This window comes from Bombyx mandarina, chromosome 08, assembly GCF_030267445.1.
Source record: "Bombyx mandarina strain Sakado chromosome 08, ASM3026744v2".
Lineage (NCBI taxonomy): Eukaryota > Metazoa > Arthropoda > Insecta > Lepidoptera > Bombycidae > Bombyx > Bombyx mandarina.
This window is the reverse complement of record NC_143215.1, coordinates 6,253,776-6,277,418: the sequence shown is the minus strand read 5'-3', so window position 1 is coordinate 6,277,418 and position 23,643 is coordinate 6,253,776. Positions and strand designations below refer to the sequence as shown.

General features: G+C 37.1%; 1 protein-coding gene across 6 annotated transcripts in view; it reads right to left on the bottom strand.

Annotated features, from left to right (window-relative positions):
• Positions 1-23,643, bottom strand: part of LOC149502506 (uncharacterized) — a 42,784-nt gene that overhangs the window by 4,797 nt on the left and 14,344 nt on the right. For 3 of the 6 annotated variants that reach the window (XR_016323396.1, XR_016323398.1, XR_016323397.1), the window contains 12 exons: positions 17,759-17,919; positions 17,486-17,617; positions 17,212-17,391; positions 15,263-15,634; positions 14,559-15,162; positions 13,946-14,079; positions 13,501-13,659; positions 13,248-13,426; positions 13,024-13,156; positions 12,822-12,936; positions 11,184-12,719; positions 9,982-10,054 (listed from right to left, as the gene is read on the bottom strand). Coding sequence is in view for 2 of the 6 variants with exons in the window: in XM_089729085.1 (XP_089585211.1) it covers positions 5,448-5,599; positions 6,548-6,752; positions 8,231-8,431; positions 9,776-9,903; positions 9,983-10,054; positions 12,822-12,936; positions 13,024-13,156; positions 13,248-13,426; positions 13,501-13,659; positions 13,946-14,079; positions 14,559-15,162; positions 15,263-15,634; positions 17,212-17,391; positions 17,486-17,617; positions 17,759-17,919 (2,927 nt within the window). In the remaining 4 variants the exon portion in view is untranslated. Of the gene's footprint in view, positions 1-5,447; positions 5,600-6,547; positions 6,753-8,230; positions 8,432-9,775; positions 9,904-9,981; positions 10,055-11,183; positions 12,720-12,821; positions 12,937-13,023; positions 13,157-13,247; positions 13,427-13,500; positions 13,660-13,945; positions 14,080-14,558; positions 15,163-15,262; positions 15,635-17,211; positions 17,392-17,485; positions 17,618-17,758; positions 17,920-23,643 lie in introns of those variants that run through there. The other 3 variants (XM_089729085.1, XM_089729086.1, XR_016323399.1) reach the window with 2 other exon arrangements.

Genomic DNA, 23,643 nt, shown 5'->3' with positions numbered 1-23,643 from the left:
GCATATGGAATTTCATAGATTTAACCCCTGCCTCCCAAAGACCCCCAAAATGAGGAAAGTAAGGTGGACACAGGTGGAAGTTAATACCTTCTTCGAACAAAACATCAGGCAAAGAATTGCAATTGGATTTTAAGAATGTACCGATTTGTTTATAAGCACCGAAGAATGACGTACCATTGTCCGAATATATATGAGTAGGCTTACCTCTCCGCGATACAAACCGGCGTAGCGCAGAGAGAAAACTATTGCTGGTTAAATCACCTACTAATTCGATATGGATCGCCTTTGTTTTGAAACATACAAAAATCGCGATGTAGACCTTAACGATTCTACAACCTCGACTAAGGCGGTTAGCGGACGAGATGGGTCCAGCGTAGTCAATGCCTACACACTCGAACGGGCAACCAGGAGTGAGGCGGTGCACAGGTAAATTTCCCATAAGAGGAGTAACTATTTGTGCTCGCATGCGAATACATCTTATACAATTATGGTGAGTGGCCTTGGCCAAATTGCGACCGCCAATAGGCCAGTAGACTTCTCTTATAGAAGCTAATAATAGTTGGGGTCCAGCGTGCATAAGCCTAATATGTTTAGCCTTGAATACGAGTTTTGTGAGAATGTGAGTGGACTGTAGGATTATTTAGGATATTTTTTCTCATACGAAAACTCCGACGCGTTTCCAAACTTGCCACCAACACGCATAATTTGAGCGTCATCAAGAAAGACATTGAACTTGTTGAGGGGACTTTTAGGAGATAACGAATGTCCCTGAGTTAGGAGCTTGTATTCGACAAACGACTCAGGCTGAGCTTTCCTAATAATCAAGTTCAAAGCGTCCTGTAACTCTTTAGAGCTTAAATGGCTGGCTTGTGGATATAGCTTTCTGCATAAATTTATGAATCTCAATGCATAGGCCACAGCACGTTTTAGTCGAGATAGGTTTGAGAATCGGCTGAAATCAATAAATGAATCATCACGTGGAACTGAAAGGTGCAACGAGACTTCAGGACGAACTTCAGGGAGTTTGGATTCTCCATGATCTCCACCGTACGATTGCGAACGAAAGGCTGTAATTTACTAGGCAACATTTTAAGCCAGCCTAACACAATCGTCGAGTCAGTCCAAAAAGTAGTATGCCTGACCTGAACCCGGAGCGAATCAATAGCCTTCTCGTAGAGGCGCACTCCTACCAGAGCCCCACAGAGCTCCAACCGAGGGATCGTAGTTGGCTTTAATGGAGCCACCTTCCTCTTGGCAATAAGTAACGAGACCTTGATTCGTCCATACACGTTCGCGCTTCGCGCGTAAAGGCAAGCACGATAGGCGCTTTGCAACGCATCTGTAAAAATGTGGAGATCCACGTAAGTATAAGCCTCGCAAACAATAAGGCGAGGGATGCACAAATTATTTAAAAGCGGAAGGCTTTTAATTAAATTAGCCCAAATTTTGGCTATTTCAAATGGGAGCTGTTCGTCCCATGATAACTTATGAACCCATAGCCGCTGCAATAGTATTTTAATAGGAACAATGCAGGGAGAAACTAACCCCATGGGATCAAAAATGCGTGCAGTGACAGAAAGCATAGAGCGTTTCGTAGAAGGCGAGGCTTCACACGAATCGACAGAGAAAGAAAGCTCATCTGTGGCTGTCTGCCAATTGAGGCCTAATGTCTTACACGACTCAAGGGATCCGACATTTAAACTGAGGGACGAACTATCGTCGCACGGATCACCGGTAAGACAGAGTAGGATCGTTGGACTTCCACTTGCGCAGAGGCATCCTGTTGGAGGCGAGCTCTGCGGCGGCAACTTTCTTCTTAATGTCCAACGCCTCCTGAAATGAGTCCCCGTGAGGAGATCATTCACGTAGAAGTCGTGAATGATGATCTCTGAGATCTTCTTGTCACTGCATTTAAGGCCGATCTGCTTATTGTGGCCAGGTAACTAGAGCTGTCCGTCACTTAAGCAGTCCGCAGATTGTTTTAAGGGTACACGCATACGAAAACGACCATCAGCTAGACGTTTCGTATTTTTAACGAAATGTTCTTCACATTTTCGTTCCTCCTCGGAGTATGATGACTTAAGGCCTACTTCCTTCAGCTGCCAGAACCGCGACAGCAAGTTCTGAGTGTCATCAACGCCGAGATCAAGATCTTGAGAAATGTCTGCAAGTTTTGTGAAGTTGCACATTAGGGGAGCAGATCCATGACCATCACTTAGATCTATGGAAACCACCAACCAGCCAAGTCGAGTTTCCCAGAGGATCGAGATGCTATCTCCCAGATTGATCTTTCGCGTCCCGAGCAGATCCCAAAAGATATTAGATCCAATTATCATGTCAATTTCTGACGCCTTATAAAATTGGGGATCGGCTAAAATAATATTAGCGGGAATATTTAAATGCGAAACATCAAATGAATGGCAAGGCACGTCGTCAGTTATGGACGGCAATACATAACAAAGAAGACATTTGGAATAATTTTCAGTGCGTGAACTGAAAGAAACATAACACATTTTTGAAGTGTTAGTTCTAGTCTTATCGATGCCGAAAATAGGTTTATCTATATCAATATACTTGGCATTCAATAAGCGACCCGTTTTCTCACTAATTATGCAAGACGAACTCGCACAATCCAGAAGAGCACGTATGATGTGCTCGTGACCATTACTATCGACAACTTTAACGAGAGCCGTCGCAAACATACCATCTTGACTCTGAATCTTAATCTCTGAAGGTGCGGCGGCAGAATACGTGGCTAACGTTAGGCCGTGGTTACCAGGAGGTTCAGGCTGGATGGCGGAGGTGATTGCCGTAGTGTCACGCTTAGGAGCGGGCTGATTAATTCTCTGTTTATTATTAGAATAGGTGTGCAGCAGCGTATTATGCCTACGCTTACATAAAGTACAACCACCTTTTTTGCAGCGATTCGAATAGTGACCACTACGAAAGCAGTTGTAACACACCTTGAACTGAGGAATTAATTCCCATCTCTGCTCATTATTAAGGCTCAGAAATTTATCGCAATTATAAAGATAATGCTCACCCTTACAGTGTGGGCACGATGTTGTACCGGAACCAGAAATAATACTAGCGCCGCCACTCGACGACAGCTGCGTTCCGGAGACAGAAACTAATGTTTTAATTTTCTGACCTTTAGGTGACTATGGTGGCTGAACTTGTGTGTGAGGAAAGTTAGGGCGAGTAAATTCCATCGTTTCTAATAGATCGGCCCGGTTACTAATGAAATCGAGAAATATGGACAAAGAAATGGGTTTTTCTTTATCAAGACGACCTTTGCACTCTTCCCATTCACGCAGCGTCTTCTGTTCGATTTTACGACTCATCATGTGGATGAGAAGAGTGTCCCAATGATCAGTCGGTTCGCCCAGCGACTCTAAAGCTCTCAGGCTTTTATTCAGCTGATCTATGAAACGTCTTAAATTAAACGAAGATTCACTCTTTATTGCGTCTATATTAAATAAATTATTAACATGTGTTTGAATTAATAGGCGCTTATTATCGTACCTCTCACATAACAGCTTCCACGCCACAGAATAGTTGCTGGCAGAGAACTGAATCTCCTGAAGCAGTACAGCAGCAGAGCCTTCTAGCGAGGCCCTGAGGTAGTGGAATTTATTAATTTCTCCTATCGCCTCGTTCGAATGTATAAGACTACTGAAAGTGTCATGGAATTCCAGCCAGTTGTTATATGAACCATTAAATTTGGGTAGACTAATGGTAGGCAATTTAACCAGGCTATGATTACTCACATGAGAGCAACCCTCAAAACTATGCACATCGGTTTGTAACAGTTTAGAATTACGAGAAAGAATCTCCTGAGCCTGTGAAAGGGATTTGTAATAAATCGATTCGAAATCTTCTCTCTCTGTGCTTTGCGAGCTGAAATCGTCAGCGAGGCATTCTATTTTAGTTTGTACTACGTCATATTGTTCAAATAATAATTCGATCTTACCGATTCTTAATTGCAATTCATTTACTTGTTGCTGATTCAACGTACCGCTCAATTCCTCGATGTACTTTCGGAATGTAGTCAATCGGCCTTTTAGACTAGCTCGTTTTTTATCTAACTCCTTTTGATCTTTCTCACTCATTTTGGAAGTTTTTGGGCAGAAGCGGCATCGAATATATCGATGAGAAGCGAGCTAGTTAATCTGGCATTGATAGAAGTTATAATTGAAATAATGAACTATAATGACAACTAAAATGAACTATACAATCACACTATTATGTACGCACCTATAATTAATAAATAAATAATAATTTTACAAGTATGAAAGACAGACTATTACCAAAAAATGCCAACAAAAACACATTAAACAAACCACATAGTTAACCCAGCTTGTAATATGATAAATATAAATAATCTAAACAAAAAACAGAGTAATGGGTTACACATCACTAATTTGTCCTGAATATCAAACTTGGATCACTTTCCTTATTTCCTGGGTATCTCGGCTCGATGGACCATGTAGCGGACGGTTTCTTATTTAGATATTTATACTTTCTTTGGATTTGTTAGGAGGAAGATTTTTACAATAAAATAAAATAAAATTATGATGCAACTTTCATGGCTGACAGTTTATTCTTACTGACTTTAGAAACAAAATTTAAAAATTATAAAAATATAAATGACAGCTGTTGCTTTGCAACTAAACTTTTTACTGCGGTTCCAAACATCAATGTTGAATGAAATGCATTGTCTACTACTGCACGGCAGAAATAGCCATGGTGGCAGTACCAATCTATGCGGGCTCACCAGACGCCCTACCACCAGTAGAATATATTATGTATATTGACGTTTCAACGATGTAATTCTTATTTGGTTTGTTTAAATCAAACCAAATCAAATTAAATCAAATCAAATCAAAAAAAATTATTCAACATAAATGAAAGTACATACTTCTTGAACGTCAAAAGAACTACCACCAATTCACAAAAACTAGCCTCCGTCCTGAGAAGAATTGACAAGAAACTCAGCGGGCATGACTTTTTTTTATTTTAAACATTAGTTTTTTTTTTTAATATTAGATTTTTTTTAAATATTTATTTTTACAATGGGTATAATAACGTAACAATTATTACAATATTGAAATGCCCGGAGCGAGCAACTCATTCCCACTTTGTACAATCTTCTAGACCCACCTTGTGATCAGATGGTTGCCGGGGCACATACAAAAATAAGATGTATGCCGGTCACCTTCAAACACGAGATCGTTTCAAACGCTAGTTAATCATAGCTTTAGTGAAATTTTGTGACCGCATTTTTATTGCACGGCTGTCTGACCCTTCAAAACGAACGCAATATTGTCTCGCGGCAGATATAGGCAGAATGGTGTTATATAGGTATCCGTTTCTTCTGGATCCCATGATGTAGATTCTCTGAATAGCGGCTTACCTCCACCAATATACATTTAAATGTAGTATACCTCAAAACTTGGTATCGACGCCAGCAGACGAGACATTTCGGGGTCGTCACGCTGTGCCACGACATCTGTTATGGCGACACCGTCTTCGTCAATAACGTCCAATATGTGGTCATAGCCTTCGAGAAGAAGCTCCGTTATTTTATCTTTATTACCTGTTACAACGATTGTCTATGTTAGGCAATTGAAATTATGCGGCTAAATCAAGGCGATTAATGTATTAGTAGTTTTTTTAATGTTTAAGTGATGAACGAGATTAGGGCTTATCTGGTGTTAAGTGGTTATCACAGACCATAGACTTGACAACGTGAATATCGCAACCACTCTTGCGACATGAAGTCAACTTCTCAATTGTACTGTATATCGGCTTACCCACCCTTCAAACCGGCAAGCATGATTGCTTCGCAGTCGAAGTAGGAAGGCGGGCGTACTACGAATAGTAAGTACTACTATGAATAGTACTGCTACTACTACTAGGGCTCACCCTATCACCATTGGTATACAAATTTTCCTATTATTTTTATTAAGTAAGTCTATAGTTGCGGAGCCATTTAATTTATGTAAAAACTTTTCAACTACCACCTTTTTGTGTATCCAAAGAACTTTTTTAAAAGTTAATCGATTTCATAAATATGTTCATAAAATCAATGCATGTATAAATTTGAATTGATTTGAATACCAATTATTTATTTTGTACACTGATTAATTCGTTTTCATTTTTGTTGTGGTAATTTGTATTGATTTAGATTTAATTCAATTTATATAAAGCTTTTTTCTTATTATTCAGTGCCAATTTTTATCCTATTATTTGGAAATGTACCAAATTCTTCTTGTGGGCAGGGACATCATATTAAAAATATAGTGGTATTGATTGATATGTTCTTAATAGAAGTTTTTTTAATATACTTCAAAGACAATAATCATTATATTGAAGTGTATATGAAATCTCATTAAATACGTTTTGCTTTTTCATTAAAATAAATTCAAGCTTTATAGGCTTCATAATTTCTACGTGCTCAAGATTACAAGCTTGGCTAGTGTTAGTTCAATGGATGTTTAATCTGTAATTTATTTTGGGTTAATGAATGACTTTATATTTTCACCTCTAGCTGCCAAATGAAGAACCCATTTGTCAATCTCGGCAGTATTTTCAGGTACGTTGGCTTGAATGGAAACATCACGAGCAGTTCTATAGAGTTCATCTCTGTAACCAAGACTAATTTCCGACTCTTGGAGTAATTGGAATAGAGCGTTCCGCGCGTGAGTCCGCGCAGCTGCGAAATGTAGCATCGATTGGCCATGCTCATCCTAAAAGTTTAAAGATCCCTTAGTTGAGTATTAGCTCGAGGGCAGAAGATTTTAGTAGCTTTAATTAACGATAAATTTAGAAACATTTAGAGAATGCTACTCCAACTTCCTCCAACTACTTTTCTATTATCACTCACTATTTTTCTATTCATTACAATGTTCATATTATGGTATTTCCCACATAAGTAAGTACCAACATCCTACCTATTTCTGCCACAGCGTAATCACGTATCTATGGGCTTGTGTGCTCATTTATGCTGATATCAGAATAGTAGAGGTGGAGTGGAATTAACAAAACATACGCTAAAGCTGTTAAATTATAAATTGATTCTGGAATATGTGCTAATTTCTATGGAACTCGAATTGTAATATATGTGCATGTTTGCCCGTGCGACACATAAAACGCGCTACTACTAATATCCACAGGATTTGTCGAGAGTTAGGCGGGATTCTACGTTTATAGACAGATTACGGATCAGTACAGTAGATTGGGCGGAATCGGGACGCATTCCAATTCCAAAACCAATTTTCAGAGGTTTTTCCTAAGGTAATAAGGTAATACCAATAAAATTGTGATTAAAATGGTTCCGGAGGCTTAAATTTTCATATACGATGCATTATTATAGCTAGTTACTCGAAAAATATACACAAAAACTTAAAAAACTAGCTTGACTTGATCCACCTTGGCTTTTAGGGTGAATCCGGTCACGTGTGGGGATAATAGAGTTTTTCGACACTGCTTAGTTGTTAGGTAGGTATTTACCTTTAGGTAATAAGCTTTTAAATATCTTTAATCAGTTACAAAACTCTGATGACTAAATCAAACTATTTAAGATTCAAAAACACTAAATAAAAGTCCCTTTTCTATTCAACAAATCTAAATATCACTAAACCATTGTGACAACCCAGATTTGTCCCTATTCTACCCCTAGTCCCTATTCCTCCTAATCTAGGGTAGTAATTGTAGCTCGAGGAAGAGAGGATTGCAAATCCATATCCTATGACGTATAACCGGAGAAACTATTAACTCCACAAGAAAGATCCCTCTGACTTTAGATTTAGTAGAATCCCCCAAACAATTATTTAAGTAAAACGACCACCATTTTACACAATTGAAAAGTACGTCTTCAGATACAAAGCAAAAGAAATGAGTAGTTGGAATCCGCTGCGTATGTTTATGTGTATTTCCAAGAGACTGGTTTACCCTGTTTGCGTTGCTAAGTGCTGTTTCCGGAGTATCAGGACTGATGATCGGTTGCGGGTCGACTGTAATGACGTCATAGGTCGGTGTGCTCAACTATTACTGTTCGAGAAAAATCCCTCTGGCTTTAAATTTACCAGAATCTCCCGAACAGTTAACGAAGTAAAACGACCACCATTACACAATCGAAAAGTACGTCTTCAGATACAAAGCAAAAGAAATGAGTAGTTGGAATCCGCTGCGTATGTTTATGTGTATTTCCAAGAGACTGGTTTACCCTGTTTGCGCTGCTAAATGCTGTTTCCGGAGCATCAGGACTGATGATCGGTTGCGGGTCGACTGTAATGATGTCTATAGGTCGGTGTGCTCGAGTCTCGGTGCGCGTTTCACTTCGAGGCTGATCCATCGGTTCCAACGGTTCTGGGTTTTGTTCATTTTCAACTTCCGCCGATTCATGTGTCACTAGCATGTTGGATTCCTGATGGTACATACAGTACGTGTTAGTTAAAAAGTCGTCGTTGCCTAAATGATAAGATGCCTGTTGGAGTTTGAATATGAAATAATGGCAGGCAACACTTGACACATGTAAGGTTACAGATTTCAAATATTGGAATGCTTATTTAAATGACTAAAACAGATGATTGTCTTCTCGTCAGTAAAAACAATGACTTCTCATCTAGACACGGTCAGAGCAACATCTTAGAGTTTTATAAAAATAAAATATTATGATGATGTAATAGTGTACAAAGTATTTGCAATATAATTATATTAACCATGAAGCAGTGTTTTTAAATAGCCCCTTACCTACAGAACCCAATCCCCTCAAATTTAACTGTCCAAAAATGCCCGGTAGGTAATTATGTCAAGTGATGCAGCTATTCTGGTTTTTTAATCTTGTAGATAAGTACAATTTTTTTAAAGGAATATCTACTTGGATTACACTTACGAAGAGCTCATGACGTAGGAGAGAAACATTACAATAGTTATAAAATTTAGTAATTACTTGGGTAAGCCAGCACGGGCAGGTAACCATTATTCATCTTAGCTCTGTTGCGAGGCAGTCATACGGTTTATAAAGTGGGACAGCCATGGTACAATTCAATTAACACATCAAACTGATGTGTTAGTAGTGTAATGTAGTAGATATAGATGTAGATGTAGTAGATAGTTCTAGGTAGGCGGAATTCATGCCGATGTCTATGAGCTCCGGTAACCACTTAAGACCGGGGGATCCGTGAGCTCGTTGACCATATAATGACAAAAATAAAAGCTAAACGATGGTTGGTTGTACTTGGTACAAAGAGGATAAGAAAACAATTTCTGCAAATTAAAACTATGGTACATTGAATAAGTATAAGAAGGATCACTGGTAAAATACCAATACATAAAATCAAATCAGATGAAAGTATCTAATTATCAAAAAAGACTGAGTCGGTCCGTTCTATTCAATGAAGATACCACGGCTTTAACCCACGACATCAGATAAATTACGCGATTAGATACACGGTTGAGCGTTATATAGTTTTTCAAGGGGCAGCGGCTTGGCTTTGTTCTTGCCATTGCTGCCGTTTAAGAGCAACGGTAACCACATAACATCAACTGCGCCGTATGCTCATCTACCCACAAAATCAATAAGAAATAAAAAATAAATGCAGTAAATTGTAAAAAATGGGAATTAATTAGCGGTAGGCAGCGCCTTGGCTCTAACCCTTGAATTGCTAAAGTCCATGGGCGATGGTAACCACTCACCATCAGGTGGGCCGTACGCTCGACTGCCTACAAGGGCAATAAAATAAAATAAAAAATTCTGAGGAATTTTTACTTGTGTCATCAATAGAGGCTTCTCACTTTCCGGAAAGTTTTGCAGAAAACTGGCGAGGAAAGCTACCGGATCTTTGGGTTTCACATTAGCCACCTCGGTCAGACCTTTGATCAAAGGATCCCCGAGAGCTGTAAACACATTATCTTCGTAAGCTTCCTCCATTTTGATTAGCAAGTTTCAACAAAATCGAAAAAATAAATTCCTTACACTTTGCAAGATATCTGCCTTCTTCGGTCTTAAAGGCAGGAATGTCCGTATAACCGTTGCCGTTGGTCGGACCTGAAAAAGTTTAATTATTCAAGAAGACGACCTTCGTTTGTGTGAAGAACACACGCTGTTCGGAATTGCGCACGTGGCGGGAGGGGTGAGGGGGGGGGATAGCTATTAACTGCCATAGAAGAAATCGAACTTTGAAAGCTTTATTAGAATACAATAGCGGAAATAATTGATGTAACCCCCAGGTGAATATCGATCTGAAAATACAAATTCATTCGATTTGATACATGTTTCCATCTGTGTGATATGTTGTATACAGATTTTGATTGTTAGAACTTATTAATTCAAGTTTTATTTTTATATTTTTTATTGCTTGGATGGTTGGACGAGCTCACGGCCCATCTGATGTTAAGTGGTTACAGGAGTCCATAGATATCTACAACGTAAATGCCGCTACCTACCATGAGACATGTGTTGTTAGATCTCCATTTAACAGTACAACGGCTGCCCCGCCCTTCAAACCCAAATGCATTACTGCTTCACGGCAGAAATAGGCAGGGTGGTGGTAAGTACCCGTGCGGACTCACAAAACGTCCTACCACCAGTAAAGTTTTCTTATTCTGCGACTTTATTAGTGTTTTTAGCGGTAGCCGTCATAGAACACAAGATATTGACAGATTCCCTAATCTGGCTAACGACATTTTCGAGAGTATTTGCTCATTTTTATTATATTTTATATATTATTATTTATTTTATAGATTACAAGTTCTGAACAATAACATTCGGACCGTCGATTTACTGAGCAACTAAACTCGCTCTGTGGAAGATCTCTTTATTGCCATCTCCCAAAATCATATCAGAGATGAGAAGTTTATTCAAAAACATAGCTGTCACACCCGTAGTGCTTAATAATAAACATAATTAGTTCGGCTTTTGTTTTCATTGTAATAATCAAATTATTTAGAATTATAAAACACACTAAGTGTTTGTTGTTTTAAATCGAAATCTACCTTGAACATATCAAAACATGGTTGCTACAAAATGTTGGAAAGACTACTGCGACTGATAGTGAGCGTGCGTCATGAATATATAAATGCACACAATTAGAAACAAAAGCGTGAATGAGTTTAATAAAACTCACGCATACACACCACGCCACACAGTGAGGAAATTGAAAATTTCCAATACCAACCTAAGAATTTTAGAAGCTATTTACGTTTTTCATCTGGTCAGCCTCGCCTATGCACCTCTCAGTACCTATAATCTTTCCAACATTCGTAAAATAATATGCGCATTGTAAAACTAGGTGTGAATAAAATATAATAAGTGTATTCTCTAGTTGCTAAGCTGCTAAAATGGTGACTATAGACTTCCTATTGCTTTTCACGTTTTTCCGGACTATCTAAATCAGCTAGACTGCTTCGTTTTCTTCGAAAGATGTTTGTCAACATAGTTGCAATATGTGCTGAGTTTTGCATTGATAAATCGTTTTCGAGATGTAGGAGATTTGATGAAGCTGTGATGAAATCATTAAAACAGTTTGTTTCTGTAATACTCAAGCACTGATAATTGCTAATCCTTGCAATGTCAGGGCTCAACGTTTCACGATATTGCAAACCTCGCATGGCGCAAAGATGTTTCATATTTTCGGGGTCTTTCGAGAGTCCAGGAAAGTTTATAATAAGGCTGAAACGAATTCCAGCTCCCAAAAACGTTGGTCTGCTCGACAGATGTCCAAGTTTCTCGTGCCATACGAAATCTAATTTTGCGTGTAGGTATCTCATAATAAATGAAAGTTTAGTGAAAGGCAAACCAATCTCGCCAGGTGCATCAACTGATGTCGAAACAAGCACTCTAATATGATCGTGTACATTGATCCAAATTGCGATAGTTTTATCTTCACTGACAAATACCCCTCGACCATACGGCCAGTGTTTACCATGTAATCGCATATAATCATCGATTTCATCCCTATCACAAAGAGCAATCAATAATCCACTTGATGCTAACTGAGCACTTATCTCAGACGGCTTCTCTAAAACCTCGTTTAGGGTATAGTATGAGCCGCCTTTTTGTTCTGATTCAGGATTTGTTTGTTGGCTTAGTTTAACGAAATCTTCGTGCATCAATATTTTTGTTAAAATTCTCTCAATTGATTCTAGTTTTCCGACTTTTAAATTTAGAGGCAATTCAAAACCATCTAAATTTCTGGAGCATTCTATAGTGCCAGATAGTACAAATTCATCGTTTGGATCAATGTTAACTTCAACTACTGATTCACTTGAAATCTTTAGCGATTGTTTAAAATCAGATTGTGGATGAATCGGAATGTCTGTATTTACATTGATGTTGTGAAGATCTTTTAAGAGAGGGATTAAAAACTCATGAAAAACGTCATATACGTAATAATCCGGTGCAGTTATTCCACCGGGAAAATCTTCTTCGACCGTCTGAACAATATTTTTGTTGTCTGGAATTTTTTTCACTGCCGGCCATATGACGTCGAAAAGATCATGATCTAATTTAGTTATTCTTCGCTTGATTGCATCGAAAACTGGTTTCTTTAAAAATCTACCCAAAACTAAAGGAGGGGTAGCTTTATTTGATGATGCTGAGAGGGGCGTTCGAGATGGTCTAGCAGAAGCCAATAGTCGATAACAACGATCTAAAGTATCCAATGCATCAGGGGCATCCAAGTCACGCCGCGATGATACGTTGTCCTCGGGCACTAAGTACATTACGGATTCTAAATATTAGTTAATCCTACATTGATAAAACGATTAAACTTGATGTCATACTTTCATTATCGATTATGCAATTTAATACGTACCTTTGTCGGAGAATAAAGTTTTAATAGCTTCTTCTGTCAAACCGAAATCTCTCAACAACTGATCGAAAGGCAGCAAGCCTGGATTTTTATAATAATCTTCAGCAGATCTTCCATTCTAAAAAAATAATAATATATAATTGTATCAAAGTATACAAAATAAAAATTGTGATCTGAAAGGTTGGGGACATAGTAATTGTCTTACGTCATCCAAATCTTTCGAGTTTGCACCAAGCTGTTGGAGTAAGTTGTAGTAATGGCCATTGTCTGGTAAAACGGCAGCATAGTGCAGTGCTGTTCTGCCTTCAAAATCTACGGCAGATAATGTTTCTGGGAACCTAACAACACCATGAAAAATTTAAAATCGAAAATTTTCATCTTAATTGCGTTTCAATTCTTGGAATCAGTAAACCTTGAAAATTTTAATACCTTCCTCCTAAGTATTTCATTATATTTGTCTTTCCAAATACTGTTGCAACATGTAATGGAGTTGAACCGTTCGGTGATATTGGATCTCGAGCAATTGCAAACTTTCGCCTGTCTAAGGCGGCCTGTAGATCTTTTAAATTTCCTTCTTTCGCTGCAAGGTGGACCTTGTTTATTTTTTGCTGAAAATAAAAATAAAAATTAATATGTTAACATGCTGGAAATGAAATGAATTTTGTAATTTATGCTATGATACCATATATGTAGGCACATTCGCAAGAAATGCTTGGAGCTCAGTGTTTCCGGATCGTCTTCCAATGAGTCTCGAGCCTTCGCCGTTTAATACGAGTGTTGCCAACATTTCCATATTGGCACTATTTATTAAATCTGTTACCTCAGGGTCTATTTCATTATCCTGTTGAGTTTAGAATAATAATTTAATATAGATAGTAATTTTCAACAATTAAAAACGCAGTATAGTGTATCAGTCTACCGCGGACTAAAAGGAATGCAAACTAAGAAGCACGCAAATAATTAGTATTGTATGACAGTGGTATTTTGTGGGTGCCTGTGAAAAGTACACAGTGAAACCTCTATGCTTCTAGATTAGTGAAGGCCACATAAATGTACTAACTGAGATTTTACCTTTAAAGTCGCTCGAATATTCGTTCTTGGTATGACGTATTTCACTTAATACTTACAACTGTTAGTACGTTTCCATGGACTGATTCTTCTCTCTGTGTGACACTTGCATCTTGCGAGTCTTGCTCAGGAAAACCGTTGATAATTCCTTCAACGAGACTTTCCTGAGAATTTCGGCCGTTGATCTCGTTTCCTTAATTAGCAAAATAACTAGAATATTGAACTTGTCAGGGACCCCCGTTAAATGGTTAAAAATAAATGCTTATGTTTTTATTGTTTCGTGTATGGTGCCTGAAGAGATTTCGGTCCTATCTCTTTTAGCACTTCCCGATTTAAGCAAGTCGGTAGTATTTTTTAAATAAGAATCACTATGATCTGATTGATTAATTCCTTGAACTTGAACATCGTCATCGTCTTCATTATGATCAGAATTATTTTTAAAGTTACCATCATCTGCAATGTGGATATTTTGATCAACCTCACTTTGGATATTTTTATCAACTTCTATATCGTGGGCATCAACCTTTTCATTTTCATCAGTACTTCCGTTTTCTACACTGTGATTTGAACTGTCGCAGTTTTCAATATTACTATTGTGTATCTCGTCGTCATTGGTAGAGTCAACTGAACCACATAGTAAGTGAATTTGTGTGTCCTGTGATGTTTCCTCACCTGTTCCATTTTGGTCATCAGAGTCCTGTGTCAAAGTTTCTGCTTCAAAGTCACTTTCATTATATTTAGTAGGAATATAATTTTCAGTCGCATTCTGGTCTTCATTCTCGTGATTTTGAAATTTTCCACTTCTTATACGGGCTGATTTAGAAGCAGACCTGGGCGTCGAGGAAACATTTTGACTATCCGCATTGTCAGTTTCATTTAATAAGCCACTATCTATTTCTTCATCTGCTTTAATATTTTCTGTGCTGTTTTCAGAATTTATATTCTTTATAGGATGTTCAGTGCTATCATCTTTTTCATCTTTATTAAGTTCCTTTGCATCATCATTATCTTCTTTGTGCTGATCCTCTGCATCACTGTCTGTAATCCGTTCAACGTTTTCTTCTGTGTTTTCAACAACTTTTTCTGTTATTGTATGAATGTCTTGTTTTGCTTGGAGCCCCTCTTCTTCATTCAGATCTGCAGTATTTTCAATCGAATCATTTTCTTTCTCTTGATGCTCCGTTGTTTGGTCATCGTCAACGTTGTCAGTTACAGCTTGATTTTCCTCAGTATTTTGTTCATTGTTTTCTTCAATGTTCTGTTGATCTTCTGTTTCCTAAAATAAGAAAATTAAATTCATGCAAATGTTTCCAAAAAGCAATGCAAATCAAATTTAACAGCATGTTGTGAGAAGAGATTACGCAGGACATGCTCACATTATTGTTTTCTAACTTCTCTGGCTGGCTATCGGTCTCGTTAACGATTAATTTGTTACCCTCATCAAGTTCAGGTAAATCTTTAATTAATTCATGCGTGCTACTTGTTTTCATGATACCAGCGCGAGTTTCTCTAGTTTCAGATAGAGTATTAGAATTGTTTTTAGATGATAAGTTTTCAGTTGAAGCTTTTAAATTTCTCCTCCTTGACTTTTTATTTAGTTCTGCTATGACATCATTGTTAAGCAATTTCCAATCCCAAGATGACGGATAAGCACTGGATGCAGTTCTCGGGGCATCGGGCAAAGTTTTAAGTACATTTTTGTCTATTTCTTGTGGTCTGTTAATGTAATATCCGGGAGTTTTATTTTTCTGAAATTAATTCCAATATAATTATATTTTTTGTAAATGTAATGTGTTATTTTTAGTTTCTACTAACCTTTCATTTACAGAATTCGTAGTGAAATCAGATATTCAATATATCATCGACATTGGGAAACAAACCTAATTTACGAAGAATGAGGCTATAACTAGTCAGGTCATAAGTATTGTCACACAGTAAAAACTTTTCTTTTAGAATGCTGGCCACAAAAAAGTTTATTGAATTCGAATCTCGAATTGTTCATGAAAATAAAAATGTATACTTTTAGAATTTTACTCATTTTTAAATATGGAGTGGACGCTTAAAGAAGACCGTGTTGCAGTTATTGCGTTGCATCGTTGTGGTTACGCGCCAATTCAAATTTTTAACATACTGAAAATTTTGAATATAACCAAAAGATTCGTTTATCGTACCATCAAACGATACAATGAAGACTCTAGTGTAGATGACAGGTCAAGAAGTGGTCGCCCTCGGTCTGTTAGGACTCTAGCAGTGATAAAAGCTGTGAAGGCGCGAATTCAAAGAAATCCCAAACGTAAGCAGAAACTGTTGGCCCTTCAGATGGGGTTAAGCAGAACCACGGTGAAAAGGGTGTTAAATGAAGACTTAGGGCTTCGGGCATATCGAAGAAAAACAGGACATCGTTTGAATGCTCGTCTAATGGACCTGAGACTGAAGAGATGCCGCGCTTTGTTGAAGCGGTAGGCGGGAAAAAAAATTCGGGAAATTCTTTTTTCGAATGAAAAATTTTTTACCGTAGAAGAGAGCTACAACAAACAAAATGATAAGGTGTACGCACACAGTAGTGAAGAAGCGAGCAACCGTATTCCGCGTGTCCAACGAGGTCATTTTCCATCCTCGCTCATGGTATGGTTGGGAGTTTCTTATTGGGGCTTAACAGAGGTACATTTTTGTGAGAAAGGTGTAAAAACGAATGCAGTTGTGTATCAAAATACAGTCCTGACGAACCTTGTGGAACCTGTTTCTCATACCATGTTCAATAAAAGGCACTGGGTATTCCAACAAGATTCATCGCCAGCTCATAGAGCGAAGAGCACACAAGACTGGCTGGCGGCGCGTGAAATCGACTTCATCCGGCACGAAGACTGGCCCTCCTCCAGTCCAGATTTGAATCCGTTAGATTACAAGATATGGCAACACTTGGAGGAAAAGGCGTGCTCAAAGCCTCATCCCAATTTGGAGTCACTCAAGACATCCTGGATTAAGGCAGCCGCCGATATTGACATGGACCTCGTTCATGCTGCGATAGACGACTGGCCGCGCAGATTGAAGGCCTGTATTCAAAATCACGGAGGTCATTTTGAATAAACTTTAGTGTCATAAGAATCTTTGTTTTGTTAAGTTCATTTTGGTACATGAATGGTTACATAATGAATAAACTAGTTACAATTATTTTACATTAAACATGTGACAGAATTTATGACCTGACTAGGTATAACGATGTGATTTGTCATGTTCTCAGCTAGATACTATGAACTACTAGCAGCTGAAATATGTAGATAAAAGAAATAACTTGAAATCCTATAAATTCATAGAAAAGTCTTACATTATCCAAAGCTCCTTCATCTGCACCCAGTCCAACAAGAGTGTTGTATGTGTGCTGCTCATCTCTCATGGCCGCAGCATAATGTAACGGAGTTCGACCATCGTTGTCTACGTCGTTAATCCCTTGAGGATACCTTTCCGCTATGTATTTTAATATGCTGCTGTGGCCCAAGCCTGCAGCCTAATCGTGTAGATACGGAATAATTAAAGACGTAATTAAATTAGTAACACTTTACTTTCAACAACGTATTTAACATGATGTAGCTTTATTTTACCTTGTGCATCACGGTCATATTGTTACCATCGCGACTGGAAAGGATTTGTGGCGGTACTGGGTCACCCGAGTGCTTCATTAGCCCTTCTAAATCGTTTTCAACAACAGCGTTGTGAACATCACGTATTGTGTTCTGAAATAAATTTCCTAAACAATAATAAACTGTGCAAACTTAAGCCGTAATCAAATTGTTAATGCGTATCATAATATATTTTTTTAAATTTATTATGTTTGAGTGCAAAGTCAGTTATCGTGACCATAACTAAAATCAGACCATGATATATGGGACTGCCTCCAAAAAACGTTTGACGATTGGTTGGCTGGAGACCTCACTGAGTAGTCTTGTGCCATGACCCTCCCAGACCACGCGTTGGAGCCGCGCCATGTCGCAGTCGTGACACCATATTCGAATGTTATGGCGTTTTATCACCAATCCTGGATAAATGAGACGGGATTTTTAATAAGACACCCAAAGCTGACATACGAAAATTAAACCAAAGATTTTAGTGAGTTTCGTAATAAACTGTTTTCTGATTCATTGCAATTTTTTGTTCTTCGTCGATCCTTTTTATTTAATGCACGATTGTAAGTAGATAAGCTCATGGCTCATCTGTTAAGTAGTTACTTAAGCCCATTGAACAGAAGTATTAATCGTATTGTAGAACGGCTATTCTACCCTTAAAACTGGAACGAGTGACTTCTTCGCAATAGAAATAGGCAGGATGGAGGACCCGTGCTGCTTTAGAATACGCTAATACCAGTTGTGTGTTTTAATGTACTTATATTTTTTTGTTGTTTTTTATTGCTTAGACGGGTGGACGAGCTCAAAGCCCACTTGATGTTAAGTGGTAACTGGAGCCCATAGACATCTACAACGTAAACGCGCCACCCACCTTGAGATATAAGTTCTAAGGTCTCAGTATAGTTACAACGCCTGCCCCACCCTTCAAACCGAAACGCATTGCTGCTTCACGGCAGAAATAGGCAGGGCGGTGGTACCAACCCGCGCGGACTCACAAGAGGTCCTACCACCAGTAAATGGTTTATTATTCAATGTATATGGTTTATTATTCAAGATTATCCTTAGTCGTTGATTGAAATAATTTACAGTGGGAGCTAAGTAAGTTTTTAGTACTAGTAGTACACGATTTATAATATGTTATTGTTAATACCGCTTATAAGGATCGATGAGAAAGTTCAAGACAATTATTCTGGGGTTGAATCCATTAACTGTTTTGTAAGGGCCAGTTACGTATCGTTGAATAGTTAATTTTCCTCTTTTATGTTACTAATGATTATGGTTTCCAGTTATGTATTTCTAGTGCCCATTAACATAATATAACAACTATAATTTCATTTAAATTTTTCAGAAAGCATTTTTTGTAATTGTATTATTATCATAAATATCCAAAGTTTAAAATTCGGTGCTTAGACAGAACATAGAGACCGAAGATCCCTCTTACTAAGCTATATCTGTCCAGTAAATGTAGCAGCAAAACATCAAACACTTAAGATGAGTCTAGGTAGAATCTTCAAGATTTAAAGCTTCACATCTTAGCGACACTGCTATCGTCACGTGCTTTCTTATCAATTGGACAGCATAGATCAGAACAATTCGGGTAAAATTAACAAGTAGGTCATGCACGGGCAAAGAATGTCGCCCCAAAGTCCTTGAAATCACACAATCGTGTCAATCAACCAATGTGGTTTTAGTTCTTCGGAAATCTAATAACCACTAAGTTGAATAAATAAATGAATAAAGTCTTGAGACATGAGGTCGAAATTTCAATAGGATTATTTGTATCGACCGTCCATACCTTGAAACTAGAAGGAATTACTCCTATTATCCGATTAATTAGGTCTGTATTATTGCTGTGCAGTGTATTACTATAATATCGGGACATAATTTTTTATCCGTACTTAATAAACTCTTTCACGATTTGCAACAAAAGAAAATTTATGATTGATTTTCTCTCTTAGAATGATATCAAAAACTCAAACGTACATTTCATAAACGTAATACTAGACTAGACGCGTAAATGTGTGTTTCAATCGAAATAATATATAACAAGCTATAACCATCATTCACCCCAATTTAAGTAATTAAATGTTAGACATTGCATCGTTTTCATTATAGTTTTCAGTATATTAAATTGATACATATGATTGTTACAGATATAGTTGTATAAGCAATGCTAGCAAAGTGTCAACCCTTTTTTTTTGGGAAAGGGGCCCAACGTCGTCCGAGATGTCCTTGCCCAGGGAGCTCGCAGGGTATGTGGGACTTGACGATCTGCACAGTCTAGTGCTTATGGATGATTTAGGGCCCTACCCCAAAACGACTCCCTTTGCATTCTCACCCAACGTCCTATCTCCACCCGGGGTCATAATCCGGGCAAAGTAGGTGGGTTCCCGCGGTCAATACTGCAACCAGATTCGCGGAGCAGACATCTTGAGCAACCATCGGAAATACGACTAAAGTTTACGTTACTTTAAAGAAATTACATGTACCTACATAATAGTATGTATGTATCGTCAGCCGTTTTAAATCTGGGATCGAGTGCGGTCTCTTGCGACGCAATACTGCTTGGACCGTGAATACAATAAAAATTAAAATTGTGTTAATTATTTGTCTGCGATTTTTAACATCGCGCAGACATGAACATATCATCCATGTATCTAAATTTACTTGCCTTTTAGAACTGCTGTTTTTACGGATAATTTCTATGCGGGTTCTTAACAGTACTTAACAGATACGGGAAATGTAACCATATTTTACGCACAGTAACAGAGTTAGAAAACAAAGTGTTATTTTCCATTTATTTTTTTTCTAATCAGTTCTTTGAATACATAAGATTGCGCCCCTATAAGTTAATGCCCTTTATGTATGTGAAAAGTCTTACGTAGTAGTTACCTTTATAAAGTCTTGATTAAAAAGTAAAAAATAAATTATAGTTAAAAAACTCATTAGGGACTTTGAAAGAAGGTAATATCATTGTGTTCAGTTTTAGTTCTGGCGTGTTACCGATCAACCCCATTGATTTCCATCAATCGATTTGGGTGGTGAAGGGCTGTCAGTAGATTGGTAATTGAATATCGAATGCCCTCGATTCCAGATACACGGAGTTTTCGTTAGGCTTAATTAAGTTTCACATTTTCATTTGATGTTACATTTACGACAACCATGTGCCGGAAACGTTGCTGCCTACTGAAAACAATTAAATTATTATACATTTTTTATTTATTTATTCAGCTTTTCTTTCTAGATTCCAAAAATAACTTGTGACAAACAAGACATATTGTTCCGGCTTAGAATCGCCGTTGGAGTCAATATGTTTCTACATTATCTTATGGCCGTTTATATCTTCTTGACTGTCAGTCTGGCCATCTAGGAAGTGCTTGGGTATTTACGATACAAAAGGAAAAATTCTTAGCTTGGATAGTGATTAATGGAGATGTTAATTTTGCACTCGACCATGATCGAAGACCTTGCCGTTCGAATTGACAATTGCTTATAAAATTTAAATAAGTTAAAGATAACGAGCATCGCTAAGGTTAACTATGTATAGTTACATGTGTATTCAAGTTTTGTCATTCTATACGCTTTAAGTATTGACATGTTTTAATATTTAATTACTTTGCGGTCGATCGATATTGTACACCTGCTCGTGGTTATCCTCGACCTATAATAAGGTGTCCTTCAATGTTATCTATATACTGAGATCGGTTTAGGTAGAGACCTAGAGAATTGTTATCGTTAAGGGAATTAATCTATATTTCACCCCATAGATGGCGATATCTACCAATATCGAATCATGCTGTGGAGATGTTGCAGAAACATATACAATTAATGAACATATAATCAAACACGTAAGTGCTAATCTTGTTATCAGTACCACTACCAGAAAACTGTTTACCGTTAAATAATTAAGTTTCAGATTCAAAATTTCATATTTCGTTTGATAAAGATCTGCTTAGAAAGTTTGAGAAACATCATGGAATCGCTAAGATGAAGAAGCTCGTGGAATGTATATGACATAATATTTTGACACAAAAAATTACCTCCATAATGTTGTTTTATTCTAAATATAAAATGGATGATGCAACAGAAATCAAATTAATTTTAAATTAATTAAGAAGCTTTTTTTTCGAGAACTTTGGTTTCATCAATGTTGTAATCGAAATTCAAAACTAAATATAATAAAATTCACTTCTTAATTACCTCTAATTCCTGAAGTTAGCAGTAAGCTCGCATTAATTTTACTTATTTTAGTGCAAAATTTTATGATGAATGGTTAAGTAGAAGTAAAAACTATTTTTTATAAAAAATCTAAATTGTCTAAAAGAAAATTTATTCACAAATACATGAAATCAAAATCTGTCTCTATGTGTATGTATGTACATAATTCAGTCAGGTATTATGAATTTAATTTTTCAACTTAACGCACGCTTTGGTATAAGAATAATATTTTATTAATGACATGAAGAAATGCTTTTGAAATTATGATTCTTATGTAAGTAAGTTGGTTTGTAAACGTAAAGTTTTAAATTGCATAAAACTTAAGTGCACATGCAAAAATACAATACATAAAAAATCAATCAAAATATAAATAAAATGTTCGATTATGGAGTTCAAGACGCAAATTACGTAATCTTTAATAAAGACAGTGAACTAAAATGGTAAATCAACAAGTTTGCGTGTTAACTAGTAAGTTTGAAACGATATTAGCATAATAATAACCAATGGAACACGCCGAAAACAAATCCGATCCATGCGATAAGTATCATTACCGCATTTCCAAGTGTTGCTGTGAAGATAAGGATTTTCTACCATCTGTTTTTTAGTTGTTGATGAAAATTGTTAAAGAACGTGACAATTTTCATTACAGACTAGTGACCTAGTCTAGCTTCTTCTACACGTACTTAACGTCTTCTCGCATTAAAACTGTATAATCTCAAAACTTACTAAATTTTACAGGAGAGTGTTTTAAAGGTTTAACATATTATGATATTTTTAATATTAATCATCTTTACAACATTTATTTTTTAGTTTTTACCAGTTACATTATATGTCTTTTAAAGTAAGATAAAATTATGTATTAATTTTGTTAATAGTAGTCAAAATATAGGTAAACTAAAAAAAGAAATCTAAAAAAAAACTACGCTCTTTTGACAGTATTTAAGAGAAGAATACTGCTGATACCAAATGATTCCGCATATTAACTCAATTTCGAATACTTTTGGGAATTGTACACTTTTAATGCGAAAAGACGATATGTACAAAAATGTATCAATTTATCTTTATTAATAAAATTAATGCTTATATTATTATATTTTTTCTTCTATTAATTTCCAATACGATTGTGATGAGCCTCAGTACGGTTGTTATTATTGCTCCAGAAAGGTTTCTGTATTAGTGCTATCTTACGAGAGCCCGCCAGTAGCTCCAAAGAAGCGATCCTTTTCAGACAATTAGCGATATTCACAGCGACGTGGTTATCTTATGAACAGTTAAATTAGGCTAAGATATAGCTTCAATGCAAAAAAGCTCACGTGTCGATAATTTTATGTTTATTAAATGACTAGCTGTGCCCATTCGCTTCGCTGGGCATTTAAAATTAACATTATTGTTTCTATCCCCCACAAAGATTCTCATCATTAACGCCCCCGCAACTGGTGTAGGGAGTCCAACACACATAATAATATTAGCCTATCCATTAAGTACATATATTTTATACATGGATACCAAGTTTCAAGTCAATCGGATGCATGGTTCAGCAGTTATAACGGAACATCCGTAAAAACCACTGTTGATAGACCATATGAATTGGTCAATGATCAACAAAGTCTGACACTTATGTAATTCGATTAAGCTGATATTAATTATTTAATTACCTAAGATTGATTATTTAAAGAAAAGCACGGGTCGTAAAATTTTACGCATTTTTTTCTCGAAGGCTATAAAGCTGTAGCGTCATTGCCGGGGAGTTAAGAATAAACCGTTCGTTATGGCAGGGCGGGGCGTCAGAAATAGAAAGGCTTCCATGAAATAAATATTCATGACCACGCAATACCGAAGTCGAATGAAAGCCAAGCCTTTATCATCACGCTAATGAAATTCAAGGTCTTTTAATCAGAGTGGACAATTGCGGGGTAAGT